The following is a 15,083-nucleotide window of genomic DNA, read 5'->3' as shown; positions in this document are numbered from 1 at the left end:
CTTGAACCACGTAGTCCTGTACGTTGAACCACCCGTAAACCTTTAAAAAAATATAAAAAAAAATTGTATTATTCAACATTAAACCTCTCAAAATCTAAGTCAAACACATGTACTCCTTTTTGCCTTTCATACAAACCAGCCAGACTTGGTTCTTTAAGTTTACGCAAAACATCTTCAATGTCAATGTCAAATTGTTCACCACTTGGGCCAGAATATTTGTTGCTGTTCAGAATTCTCTTCAAATACTGGACCGTTAAGTAGGGACTTGCAGCAGTTACTTGTGCTCAGATACTAGTACTTGTGCAACATAAAACTGTCTTCTTTTTTCCATTAATTTTGTACGGTCCAACGTACAAGACGTGATAGCGGTCCAAGGTACAAGACTCGGCCAAAAAGAAAACAAATGTGAATTTAACCTAATAAAACGGTTTTGTTATATTTCTCTCTGTTTTGTTTAACTACCTATTAGTAGGGGAGGGGCATACATACCTTATGATTTAATTTACGATACCTGTTAACACAAAAATTAGAAAAGAAAATTTTCTGTCCTATTATAAATAGTGTAACGAGACTATTGTAATTACTTATAATTACAATAAAACTAGCGGTTCGTGTATTTATATACGACTTTATTATTTATTTATACAAGTTTACTTTACAAACTTTAGCTTAAGACTAAAACTCTATTCACAAAAATTATGCCTTATATATCCTAGTCGTTATTCTCGATCATTCCGGGCTAAGCCAGCTCTCCGACTATCGTGTGACCTTCCAACAACCGCGCATCGGTTCCACGTATAGCGTGCTTCGATCTAGACTTTTCTCGGCTTACGCCTTGCGGCTGGTGACTCATTGTTTTGCTACATTGCTCCCCTCTTAAGATCTGAGCGTCCCGATCAGCAACTCTAGATGAAGGCCCAGGATGGCGGAATCTACACGACTCTCCAGCTTTGCATACACCCTTCAAGAAGAAATAACAGTCTACTGTCTTTGAAGGATCCGACATCTTCGGGTTCATGCAACACACAGTAATTCGTACGCCAGTTTCTCTAAAGACCACTTCAAGCATGCTTCTCACAATCTTCCAATCCAGATTTTCTACTGCATGGCCTATTTTTGGTAAAGCCAAATCTTTGATGTCATAATTACACACGATTTTCTTCAAATTACTTAGAGCACGCCATATGTTCTCATAGCTGGGCGTGTCCGTATAAGACTTCCTGGTCACCATATACAGCAAAGATCGAGGACCATCTTCCAATCGCAGTACTCTTCCAATTTTAGGCTGCTGATTTCTTAACTCGTCCAGGCGGCCGAACTTTCTATTGAATACGGACGAGATTCCTTTAGTCATCTCGAGGTCTTGGGCAACACAGTGGGCTAGAGAGACGTTTTCTGGAACACCAAACAGATCTTGCTGAACTTCTGTGGTCACGCCGAATCTAGCACTCTTTCTTTCTGCCTAATTTGACATAAATTCCTTAAAACTTGGCTGTGGTGCATCTTTCATCTCCTGTTGGAGGACTCGGGCTTCCTCTGTTTCATTTGAGCCAGCATATGGTGCGAGACGATTTATGTGAATAACTTTTGGTTTACCGTTTGGCAACTTCTTAATTCTGTATATTACGTCATTTATTTTCTTCTTAACTTCATACGGACCTTCCCATTGTCTTTGCAGTTTAGGACACAGGCCTCGACGACGTTGTGGATTATAAAGCCAGACAAGATCACCTACTTCGAAGCTTTCATTCTTACAGCGAGAATCATATTGATCTTTCATTCTGTCACTGGCTATCTGGATGTGTTGTCGGGCAAGTTCATGAATGTTGTTCATTCGTAACTTCAGGCGGTCTACGTATTCTTCGCCTGCAACATATTCCTCGGAAGGTCTGCAGCCAAACTCTAGGTCGCAGGGCAAACGAACTTCACGACCCAACATCAGGCAGGTTGGTGTTTGACCTGTAGTTTCATTCACGGCCGAGCGGTAGGCCATCAGGAATAAATGAATGTGTTGGTCCCAATCTCGCTGATGTTCAGATACAACTTTGGACAAGTGTTTACCCATCGTTCGGTTCATCCTCTCGACCATTCCATCTGATTGAGGATGCAGGGGTGTTGTTCTGGTCTTATTGGCACCAATCAATTTACAAACGTTTTGGAAAAGAGCTGACTCAAAGTTTCGCCCTTGGTCGGAGTGGATCTCCAAGGGAACACCAAATCGGCTGAAGAATTCTTTAACAAGTACCTCTGCAACGGTAGCAGCTTCTTGATTCGGTAATGCATAGGCCTCGGTCCATTTCGTAAAATAGTCCATGGCTACCAGAATGTATTTATTTCCAGCATCGGTTTCTGGAAATGGACCTGCAATGTCGATTGCTACTCTTTCCATAGGACTTCCAACATTGTACTGTCTCATGGGTGCTCTCTTTTTACCAACTGGACCATTACCGGATGCACACAGTTCACATTTCCGGCACCATCTTCTTACATCATCTTTACAGTTCACCCAATAGAACCGTTCTCGAACCTTTTGCAGAGTCTTCGTAATACCAAAGTGTCCACCTGATGTACCGTCATGCAACTGACGCAATACTTCTGACACTTTACTTTTAGGTACAATCAACTGCAGCTTAGATTCTGTACCATCATCGTTCTCAAAGGTTCTGTACAGAAGATCATCTTTTAGTATCAGGCAATTCCATTGGCTCCAGTAGGCCTTGACTTCCGGACTACATGCACTAATGTTTTGCCAACTAGGTCTCTCACCTCGACGCATCCAATCCAATACTCTTTTTATACATGGATCGTCTTCTTGGGCTTCTTGTAACTGTTGTGGCTGCCATTGCTCATTAACGACGGTAGTTCGTCTCACAGGGCAAAGCTGTTCATCTACTTTAAGCCGGTGATTACAACTTTCACTGCATGGCCGTATCGAGGAAGCATCTGTATTTGAACCAACTCTTCCAGCCCTCTTCATGCGTCTTTTCGGCATCGTGTCACGAATCACCCTCCGTACAATTTCCACCAAACGTTCATCTTTTCTCTTATCGCCTTTTTCCACGGTTATTACTCGATTGTTTCGTGAAGCTTGGCTAGCTGCTTCGTGTTCCAAGGCAATAGCAAGTGCTTCATCTAAAACTTTCGGTCTTGCTAGTCGTAAAGCTTTCTGTATTTCACTATCTTTCAGCCCATTGACGAAGGTGTCTACCGCAATTTCTTCTAAAACGCTGTCTGGCACCTCTGGATAAGCCAACCGCACCACACGAGCCACATCTGCTTCAAATTCTTGCAGATTCTCACTTGCTCGTTGACTTCTACTTCGCAGTTGTGCTTTGTATACTTGTTGTAGATGGGCATCTCCATAGCGTTTTTCTAGACGAGTGAACAAGGTCTGGTAACAATTTTCTTGACCCTTAGGAATTGATCTTAATATATCTGCAGCATCACCTCGCAAAGCAGCAGTCAAGGAAACAGCCTTTTCCTGTTCGGTCCAATGATTGGCGGTCGCAATAGCTTCAAATTGTCTAAGATATATGGACCAAGAGGACTTTCCATCGAATGGTGGTAATTTGAATCTCATATTATGCGACGTTTCGTCTCTCGGTAGTTCATCTTTCACTACAGGATCTAACGCTGCTGCATTAACTGATGGTTGTACTTTTGTATCGGTTATCATGCTCTCTAGTTGTTTGATCTTTTCTTCTACGGTCTCTACACTTTTCTGCATCTTATCGAATGTTCTAGAAACTTCTTCAAATTTCTCGTCATTCTGTCTACAAACGTCTTTAATTACTTGAGAAACACTTTCAAATTTCTCGTCGCTTTTTCTAGAAGTTTCATCGATCTTTTGAGAAACACTTTCAAATTTCTCGTTGTTCTGTCTACTAACTTCCTCAAGTTTCTCGTTGTTCTGTCTACTAACTTCCTCAAGTTTCTCGTTGTTCTGTCTACTAACTTCTTCAAGTTTTTCGTTGTTCTTTCTAGAAGTTTCATCGATCTTTTGAGAAATGGTTTCGAATTTCTCATTATTTATCTTAGAAGTATCATCGATCGTTTCAGAAACAGTTTTTAATTTCGATAAGATTGCTTGTTCTGCTGACTGGAAGTGGAACGTCTTTGGGTCTTCTCCGTTCTTTGTGAGGACATCCTCGAGTCGTGCTTGTAGGACTATCTTGAGCCCACTGCTGTCCAGATCCCGTTCCTCTAGCTGTTCACGGAGCTGTTTTACTGTAAGTTCTTGTAGCAACATCTTTGGTCGGCACACACGTACTTTCCAAAATGTCTTTTAACAGTCTTTCCGAATACCGAACAATCAACGCACTTTAACTATTCCCGACGAATAAAGTCCAAAAGTCTTTTAAAGTCTTTCCGAATACCGAACAATTAACGCACTCCGGTTATTCCCGACGAATAAAGTTCAAAAGTCTTTTAAAGTCTCTCTGCAATTCACTTATTTATATCGCACTAAGTTAACCCCACACCTGACACCAACTGTAACGAGACTATTGTAATTACTTATAATTACAATAAAACTAGCGGTTCGTGTATTTATATACGACTTTATTATTTATTTATACAAGTTTACTTTACAAACTTTAGCTTAAGACTAAAACTCTATTCACAAAAATTATGCCTTATATATCCTAGTCGTTATTCTCGATCATTCCGGGCTAAGCCAGCTCTCCGACTATCGTGTGACCTTCCAACAACCGCGCATCGGTTCCACGTATAGCGTGCTTCGATCTAGACTTTTCTCGGCTTACGCCTTGCGGCTGGTGACTCATTGTTTTGCTACAATAGTTACTTTTCACGAAATAAAACACGATATTTATACGATAGCCGCTAACGATTTCTAATCACGTTCAACAACTATCCACAGTGAGACGACGATTGTAGAAGAAATTTAGATAAGAAACTTTGACAGTTCACGAGCAAAATAAAAGAAAAATGGGGTGGCTCATGGTACAAGCTGGCCCAAGGTACAAGCATCTCCCCTATAATATCTATAATATGTTTGAATTGCTGATATAAATGAGTCAGATTAAATAAATTATTAGAAGAATCTTTTACTAAGCAACAACATTTTTGTTTAATTTAGTAGTATTTTGTATGTTGACAACGACACCCGATCTGGGCGTCGAAACGTTAATAAAATTATTTTTTTCAATTTAATTGTGGCTTATTTCCCATCTAAATAGTTAATTATTATAAAAATGCCACAAGTAAATAGCTTCAGAACAACAATTTACAGGAAGTTAAAAATAAACGGAAAAAACGTATAAAAAAATGTACGGTGAGCTCAGCTGTGACGAAAAAATTACTTGTAGCAAAAAAAGTTTTATAATTAATGTTTTCAATGTAAAAGTTATAATATTGCAACAACTCACTAATAGGTTTATGTTTACTTATTAAACCATGTTTAATAAGTTTTCATGTCTATTCCCAAAAAATCTATTCCGATGAAGACTTATTAAAGAAAGGCCAAATAATTTCGTTTACACATATTTTACTAATTATACTGTTATTGGTTGTCGTTATGTTTATAATACGGGGGCCCACAAAAATTGTCGCGGGGGGCCCCGAAATCTTCAGCTACGCCACTGGTCAGACTACGAAAACGTCCCATGTATTTTGTCAGACAGAATTTCCAATTGATTTGCTACCCTTATATTAAACTCTCATGCAAAAATCAGACTGCTATTTACCGGCAACATAATCCCTGTCATTTGACATGTTCTACGTGTTGGACTTATTAAAATGCCCAACATATGTCCAACATTTATCGGACAGACATTTTGTCATATATTATATAAAGTTTGCTATTGAATAAAACGACCTGCTAGTTTTCACAATCATAAACTTGCCAAATGACACGTTGCACAATTAAAATTACGTTCCATAATTAAAACTTCCCCTGTTCCAGTGCTCCCATACATCAAAGTTTGTCCGACTAGACACCGTTAAGCTATTAACAAATTTTCAACTTGCTATTAATAAACTTTTTTTGGTACGTGAGATCCAGGCCTATATGCCATTGTATGGCACCATTATGCAGAATGAATAATAAGAAAATACCAGGCTGGTTTCATATAGATAAGAAAAGTTTAATAAGAATAAGTCTAATAAAAAGTGATTAAAACATATATTAATACTCTTACCTTTTCGATCATACTCTGTGTGCGCCCAATATATCCCTTGCTGCCGTTACCTCCGGGTTTTAAGGTTACGGGTTCATATTGAATATCGTTGAGAGCGTCATAGTTGACAAAACTAAGGTCATTATAACTAACACTGACATCAGTCTCAACCAACGACTGCAGCGACTGCCTCCACTCTTGGTTCTTCTTCTCAGTCAATTTCTCCCGAGACGGCGATTTGGACGGTTTCTTAGCCACTTCGCGGAAACTCAACGACCGTTTTATCGCACTCGCGGGATCCTCGCCGATATGGATCAACTTCCGAAGAAACGATGGAGTCCTTTGTAGCACAGATTTGTGGCTGTGCTGGCTGAGCTCAACAGCAGAAGCGTACTTTTTGCTTTTCCCCAACGAGTTTGACGTAAAAACCGGCAATTGAGGCAAATTGTCCTGCTTTTCTTCATCTTCTTTGCTCTCCTTGGATTTCTTGTCCTTTTTGCCAAAAAGAGAATTAAACGATATTCGTTTCTTCTTCTTTTCTTTCTCTTTAACCACCGGAGGTTCTAAAGTAATTGGTTTATTGTTGGGTATGTTATCTTTGGTATAATCGTTGTTGTCATTTTGGTCTATCACGTAGTTTGTACCCGTAAATGTTTCACTGATGGCCCTTCTATGCAAATTTACGTAGTTGTTTCGGACTTCAACAACATTTTCGTCATCATCGAGAATTGATACCCGCCTATTCAGGTCTCGTGTTTGCTTTTCCTTGGGGCTTAGACTAGTTTTTCGCGTCATCACTGTATTAGATTCTGCAATATTGAACGCATTTTCAAAGATATCATTTAAAATGCTTTGAATAAATTCTTCGATATTATTTTTAGTAGTTTCTTGGTTATTATTAAGCGGATTATTGTTCCCTTTGATATTGTCAAGTTTGTTTATGGACATTTTACTTAAAGCTTTTGGTAACGAGACTCCTGTGTCGGAACAGCGATCCTGATCTATGTGTATTTTCTTGGAGGTGTTGCATGAATCCTTTGCTACCATATTCAGTTCTTTCTTTATAACCTTAAAATAATTAGATTAAGATAGTACACGTTTTATTGGTAATAAAAATGTAGAACTTGCAAGAACGTAACCATATTAGTGGTTGTAACTGCTAACCCCATAAAATGAAATATATAATTAAGGTTTTCAAAACCTGCTTCGTTTTTTAGTCAACTTTATGTAAATCATTATAAATTTTTGTACTACATTCCAAAATGTAAATATAATTTATATATATAATAAATATAACAAGCTCCTATGATGGAATAACCGCAGAATTGTTCGTCGGCATCATGCGCAAGGGAAATAACGAACAGGGTACAAGAGTTTATACACAGATCATGACAAAATAGTGGAAAAAGTGTATCATCTGCCCAATCCATAAAAAGGACGACAAATTTCTATTCTAAATATTGTTCAAAACAACTGTTCTTATTTTATTTCCTATTGATGTTGTCATTTGCCATACTTAAGGTCCATAGAGTGTACTATAAATCACCATGCTCTGAAAGATCCGTTTTTTGGTTTCTTTGGTTAGGCAGGGGTTCTCAATCTGTGGTACATGTACCACTGGTTGTACATATCATTATTTGGAATAGTAAACAAACAATAAAAACAGCCAAAATCCAGCATATTTGTAGTTAGTTAGATTACCTAGCTCGATAGGTATTTCAGTTAGGTGGTACCAAATATACAGGATGTAACAAAAATGCAGTTCATAAATTAAATCACATATTCTGGGACCAAATAGTTCGATTGAACCTAACTTACCTTAGCACAAGTAATGTGCGCATAAAAAAAGTTACAGCCCTTTTAAGCTACAAAATGAAAATCGTTTTTCAATATATAGATTTTATATTAATTTTAAAAACACTGAGTGTAACTAATGGTACCACAATAATAATTTAATTGGAACCTACACAAACATTCTTCGTCACAAATACAAACATTCAGAAGAATGTTGTCGGGGGCAGTCACTCAGGGTTAATCCTGAGGAGACTGCTGTGGTTCTGTTTACTCGGAAAAGGGTCATCGGATGTACTAGAAATCTTAGCTTCTATGGCAAAACATTATCGATTTCCAGGTCAGTGAAGTGCCTAGGAGTGATCCTGGATTTTAAACTGACATGGAAGGAACATTTGGACTCTAAGTTTAAGAAGCCTTCTGCAGCTAACTGGGCGTACAGAAGAGCTTTCGGAGCTAAATGGGGTCTGCAGCCGAAAATTCTACATTGGATATACCAATCCATGATAAAGCCTATACTGACGTCTGCGACAATCGTGTGGTGGCACCTGGCTAGGCTGTCTTCACTCAAGGTCCAGTTGGCTCATCTACAACGGTTGGCATGCGTTGGAACCTCAGGGGCCATGAGGACCACTCCCACAGCAGCTCTTGAGGTTCTGCTGGATGTAACTCCTTTACATCTCATTGTAGAGCACGGAGCCATGATGGCAGCCTATCGTCTTATCTGCTCTGGATACTGGTTGAGAACGACTGGGCGGATGAGCCATTGTGACATTTGGAGACAGGCTATCGAGTGTTGTCCTGTGCTTTCTATGGTACAGGACAGCATGTCCCCTCAATTTGAGTTCTCATCCTCCTTCTTTGTTCAATTTTCTGACCGGGATGAACCGGTATAACGAGAATCTACACTAATCTGTCGGAGTGGGCTCACCTGGTTCACATATGGGTCTAGAACAGACGAGTAGGCAGGTGCTGGAGTATATGGTGGTGGAGTCGGATTTGAGTCTAGCCAGGCTCTAGACTCTCATACATCAATCTTTAAGGCCGGATCTTTGAGATCCTGGCATGTGCTCAAGAGATTACAGATAGGGCTTGCCCAGGTAGGACTATTTCTATCTGCTCTGACAGCCAGGCAGCGTTAAGGGCTTTGGAAGCGCCCAAGATGAGCTCTAAGCTGGTTCTTGAGTGCAAGAGAGCTCTGGATGATGTCGCTATAACCGGGTTAGGTTGGTATGGGTACCGGGACACACAGGTGTGGAAGGTAACGAACGGGCTAACGCCCTGGCAAGGCGGGGTTCATCCTCTCTGCCTGTGGGACCCGAACCTGTGATTGGAGTGCCCTTCAGTACTGGTCAGGGTAGTCTCAAGCAGCTTCTTCTGCAGAGGTTCCAGGACTTCTGGGCCAGTTGTGGAGGTATGAGACATGCCAGGCTCCACATAGTGGAGCCATCCAACAGTCTTATAGCCCAACTGCTTCTTCTGGATCGTAGAAGAAGCTCCCTGGTGGTCAGTATGCTCACCGGCCACTATAGACTCCGACGGCACCTTCATCTGCTTGGACTGACGGATGGTTCACGGTGCCGTCTATGTAATGAGGAGGATGAAACCTCCTCACATGTCCTCTGGGAGTGCCCGATATTGGCCTATAGGAGGTGGCAGATCCTGGGATCGACATCTATGCAGCAGAGCCAGGTGAGTGAGTTGTCTTTTAAGAGACTTGTGCCTTTCTGTGAGGCCATAAGGTTTCTGGGGGACTAACATGGGAGCTCGGTGCAGCCTGGGCCCCATAAACGCCGAAGACCAGGTTCTTATGGACCTGGTCCGTAAGATAGGGGTGATACAATGGACCCGCCGTAGGAGGTCTAAGTGTCTGAAGGGCTCACAAGTAGGCCCTGCCCCTATATACCATAACCATAACCAACACCAACATTAGGGGGATTTAAAGGAACAAAACCCCCATAAATTTTTTATGTAAAGAATTAAAGAAGAAGCCGTATCACGATCAAAACTGGCTTATAGAAAAAATACTAAGAGGAAAAAAGTTTTAGAAATATTGTGTTTAGCTAATAGTACCACAATATTAATTTAAGTGGAACTTACACAAAAGTTTGGGGGGTTTAAGGGAACAAAACCCTAAAAAAATTTTATGGGGTGTACAAATTTCACTGTTATTTGTTTTTAAGATGTTTCTGCCATGAGAATGCCACATGTCCATTTTCAAAAAAATATTGAATTCGATATATTGAAAAAAATCGATTTTCATTTTGTAACTTCAAAGGTCTGTAACTTTTTTATCGTCACATCTGTCTTACTGTAAGCAGGAAGGGAATAGTTCCAAATGCTCCGCCTAGCTTTCACTAAATTAATGAAAATAATCACAAAACTCTCTTCTTTTCTTCCCGACATGTTAACAGTTTGGAATATCGTAGGCAACAAATCGCGAGGGCGACCGACATGTAGCACTTCGAACGATATATCACTTGCGATATGTTGTGAAATCGCGCAGAAGTGAACCTTTTTTATGTCACTATTTAGATTTTAAGTATTTGTTTGTGCGTATCGCCTACCGGATATCGCTTACGATATATCGCCTATCTGCGGCTAACGCCGCCTTACGGAACCTTTTTCGCCGACAATACATCTATAATTCACCATTCAAACGCTATCCATTTCGACTATTACATGGAGAATAGGTTAAAATTAAAAATAGACGATTGCATTTGAATTCAGTTCGAAACCCACCAATTCCTTACACGTGTTTCGATTAATATCAAATCTCGTCAGAAGCACTAAGTGGTGTCCTCAAACAGAAATTAAATACAATCTGGCTTGTTGGTTTTAAAAATAAAACAGACCTGCGGCGTACGCTGGGCGCGACATCTATACGAAATGACAAGAATCCCGGAGACTTCTCTTTGGTAGCGAGGTGAATCGCAAATTCAAGCTTATTAGAAAACTATGAAACGATGTAACGGAACCTTATTCTCCAGTTGTCTATTACTTTTGACGGTCATCTACTTCGTTTTTGTTTTACTGAATTTAAGCCCTCTTTTTTAATCAATTCCCCCTCTTCCTGGAAATAAATACATATCAGCAAAACCCCACTTTGATCAACTGACGAAAATAACCCAGCTACAATTTTGATTGACGATTTCAACGCCAAATACGTGGATGAGCACAAGAAGGAAGTGAAACCGAAGAATTAGTTGTGATCTAAAACACCCTTTGCAAACTTCCTAAAATAAGACTTTATATGAGAGAATCTCCCGTGAATAAATATTCCAAATAAAATAGGACAAAACCTCGCAATTTTTACAGAATGGATAGGTTTGCTTGAAAATTTGAGAATAAGTAGTGGATAGTCCAATGATCACAATCTATATGATGCCGAAAGGCGCTTTTACCATGGGGGTGGTCGTCACCCCATCTCGGGGGGTGAAAACTTTTTATTATATTTTGACCGCAAAAGTTGGTAAAAACATTAATTCTAAGCACAAAACGTTCAATACATTTTTTTGATAAAATTAAGAGTTTCGGTTTATTCGCTATCGAAATTGTTAGTTTTATATCGAAAAAATCAATGTTTCTAATCAGTTTTCTGCTAATAACTCAAAAAGATTTTTTTTATCAAAACAACTTTGGTTAACAAAAATGTACCCTTTGAAAAAATAAACAAAACCGTCTTTTCTAATTTTCTTTAAGACCAATAGTAATTGAGCTATACTTTATTATATGGTAGCTATTCTTCGTAAAATTATAAATATTGTAGTTTCAAAGTCAAAAGACGGAAAAACTATGCATTTTTCGGAGATAACTTCTTGTTCAAACTCATTTAAAGTACTTAAAAATATCTATCTCCAGAAATAAAAAAAAGTTTTTAGCTCAAAAATTAAGTGATGTGACTTAATCAAAAGATTGTCAGTCCCTATTTAATTCAGCGAAAAAGTGATTCGACACAATCCCCCAATCACAACCCTAATTTAAATAAGTCATTGACTTTATTTGGTCTTCTTTATTTATGTATTATTAATAGGTTCTAGAAGTTTGACCGGCTTAGAATGATTAGTTTTTAAATAAATTGAGTTAAAAGCGAATAACGAATTTTTGTAGTCTGGTAAAAAATGCCCTTTTCTTCAGCATAAAAGATTGGTATCAGAGATACGAAAACATGTTTAAATATTAAATTGTAGCTTATTTAATTTACAAGAAATTGGTTTCCAAAAATTTTTTCTACGGTAAAAATTGAGTGAGCTATTGACAATTAAAACTTGTAATAACATGCAAAAACCACCTTTTTGCACGATTGATCATTTTTGACTGTTTAACAGTTTAACGTGACAGATTTTACGTCAGTAGGTGACATTTACTAGCAACTCGACGGTAAGTAATCCAACTCGACGGTAAGTACTCCAACTCGACGGTAAGTAATTCACTTACCGTCGAGTTAAAAATCTCTTAATTTTAATTTATTTTTTGAAAGAATAAAGAAAACTAACGAATTATTTATTAATATTGAAACTTATGGCACAATTTGTTAATTTTTCTCTTCAAATACGCGATCAAAGTTGAAAACTTGGAAATATCAATGCCATCATAAAGAAAAACGGTGGATTTAATCATTGAATATTCTGCCCAGAGGCTTCCAGGAGCTTTCAACTGCATATGTCTTTGATCGAAATATGCCAATAGAGTCTTTTCTTCGATTCTTAAATTCTTACCTTCGCACTTTTAAAACTTTGGTAGGTATTTTGATAACGGATTTTGGATTTTTCGGGAATAATTGCGGAACACTTGTTGTACTAATTGTACTTAAAATTATTGACAACTAAATAAAAACTCAATTCTCCATTGTTGTTATGCACCCTAGTTACTACCTAACAACCAAAGTATCTATCTTGATAAAATGAATGAAACTAGTCAATATGACGAACATGTTTAATTTTATAATTTATAATGGTACCAATCGTGCAAAAAAACGTTATAAGCATGTCGAACGTTAAGGGTAACCGATCTAAGACAATAATTGGAGTCGTCGCTCCGCTCCTCCTCCAAACAATTGTCTTCGATCGGTATAAAACCATTATCGTTCTCCATACTTAATATACTATTACCAACCCTTTCAAAGTCACCTCCTTTTGCGACTGAGGATTTTAAAAGGATTTAATATTAATGGCCTTATAGATCTTGTAAAATCCTATAAAACTATTTTTTACCAAACTATCTAAAATAAAAAATAAAAAAGTTACGGTCAAAAAATCAATATTTTTTTGAAAAAAAAAAGGAGAAATCCAATTGGAAGCATAATAATGCAAGTTAGCGGTGTTTTTAGTCGTTAGCCTTATTTATTCTTCTTTATTTATATATTATAAATTCTAGAAGTTACTGACTTAGAATGATTAGTTTTTAAAAAACTGGAGTTAAAACCGAATAACGAATTTTTGTAGTTTGGTAAAAAATGCCCTTTTCTTCAGAATAGAAAGATTAGCATCAGATATACTAAAAAATGTTTAAATATTTTTTCTATCGCAAAAATTGAGTGAATCTTAAATGAGTGTATCGAAAAACATTGATTTTTTCGATATAAAACTAACACTTTCGATAGCGAATAAATCAAAAACTATTTATTTTATCAAAAAAATTTATAGAATATTTTTTGCTTAGAATGAACGTTTTTATCAATTTTTGCGATCAAAATATAATAAAAAATTTCCACCCCCGAGATGGGATGGCAACCACCCCCATGGTAAAAGCGCCTTCGGCATCATATAGATTTTGATCCTTGGACTATCCACTACTTCTCAAATTTTCAAGCAAATCGATCCATTCTGTAAAAATTGCGAGGTGAAAAGCAATACTGAACGAATGTAAAAGGGGCCCACGAAAAACTATAATTCAATAAACATTATTTTGCAATATGTATAATGTTTTTGTGGATACCCTGTATATATTTTCAAGTTCCTAATTGCTTCTTAGAAAAATATTACCATTAGTAAGCACAACCGTTAGATTCCTAGATATTCTCAATACAATAGCTATGAGTAATCGGTGCAATTTTTATTAACAATTAATAATGTAATATTTGCAATATCTTTATGCATACACGACAATTGAACAGTATTATTATGTTTTTTTATATTGACAGTGATGGAAAAAAACTTTCTCAGCGACCAAAGGTTGGTGACAATGCATGTTTTTCTGGTGTATTATATAAAGTCAAGGTCATACTTTATTACTGTGGATTTAATTATTGTATGTAATTTTCCAATTAAATTAAAACAGTATTGATATTATTCGTTTTATTAGCAGCGATTTACAGTTACTCATTCCTAGCTGTTAGGCGAGGATATCTCTCTCTTTCTCTCTTGTCGTTTCCCCATTACTGAGGATTGTGATTTCTTCCAATATTCCTAACAATTTTTTTCCGTTGATCTCTATCTTCTGCTGCTCTAGGCGACGATATAAAGCACTAAAATCGCCTAAACCTCTAATTTTTTTAAAGTAAGACGGATCGTTATGAAACCTTTTGCATTCGATTCGGGAGAGCTTCAGAAAAAAAGTTGACCCAATGGCATATATGAAAATTTCAAAAATTCATTTTCAAAAGTGCCTCTCAAAGTCTTCCAAAAATAAAAATTCTCAACTCGGAAACTGAGTTGAAATCATACTCCTGAGGTTATTGAGATCGCTGAATACGAATATCGGGTCGGCAAAACCTACCTGTATTTACGTCGTCTCCTGAAAATTCATTATAGTTCAGAGAAATAAGGAAAAAAATATCCTGTTGGTGACACAACCCCCTCCAGGCCGAAGCCAAATTTTTTGAGTAGTATGGACATCTATTATAATAACCTATATGTTTCCTGCAGACGATTTTGATGATATACATAGTTATAAACAAATGAAGATCAAAAAACGTTAAATTTTCGCTTTTTTCGTCTATTACTAAAAAATTAGGCAATTTAAACAAATTTGAGAGTAAGAAACTTATATAAACCGTATAAAAAACTTTAATATGGCGTTCGCTGAATATGTCTATACTTATTGGTTCCTTACAAAATTGCAAAAGAAATCATAAATTTTGAGTTTCTATAAATATTCATAACTTATGTACAAATTAACTTAGAACCTTCTTATTATACAGAATGCTGGGAATTA

The 15,083-nt window shown here is 37.4% G+C and overlaps 1 protein-coding gene across 1 annotated transcript in view; it reads right to left on the bottom strand.

Annotated features, from left to right (window-relative positions):
• The window catches only part of LOC114334762 (pleckstrin homology domain-containing family G member 5), a 1,826,648-nt gene that overhangs the window by 1,604,914 nt on the left and 206,651 nt on the right, over nucleotides 1-15,083 (bottom strand). The window contains exon 2 of the mRNA XM_050649705.1: nucleotides 6,159-7,205. Within this exon, the coding sequence (XP_050505662.1) occupies nucleotides 6,159-7,184 (1,026 nt within the window). The 5' untranslated portion in view covers nucleotides 7,185-7,205. The remainder of the gene's footprint in view (nucleotides 1-6,158; nucleotides 7,206-15,083) is intronic.

Source organism: Diabrotica virgifera, chromosome 4 (genome assembly GCF_917563875.1).
Source record: "Diabrotica virgifera virgifera chromosome 4, PGI_DIABVI_V3a".
In the NCBI taxonomy this organism is placed as follows: Eukaryota; Metazoa; Arthropoda; class Insecta; order Coleoptera; family Chrysomelidae; genus Diabrotica; species Diabrotica virgifera.
The sequence above is the reverse complement of the archived record's forward strand: the minus strand, read 5'-3'. Positions and strand labels throughout refer to the sequence as shown.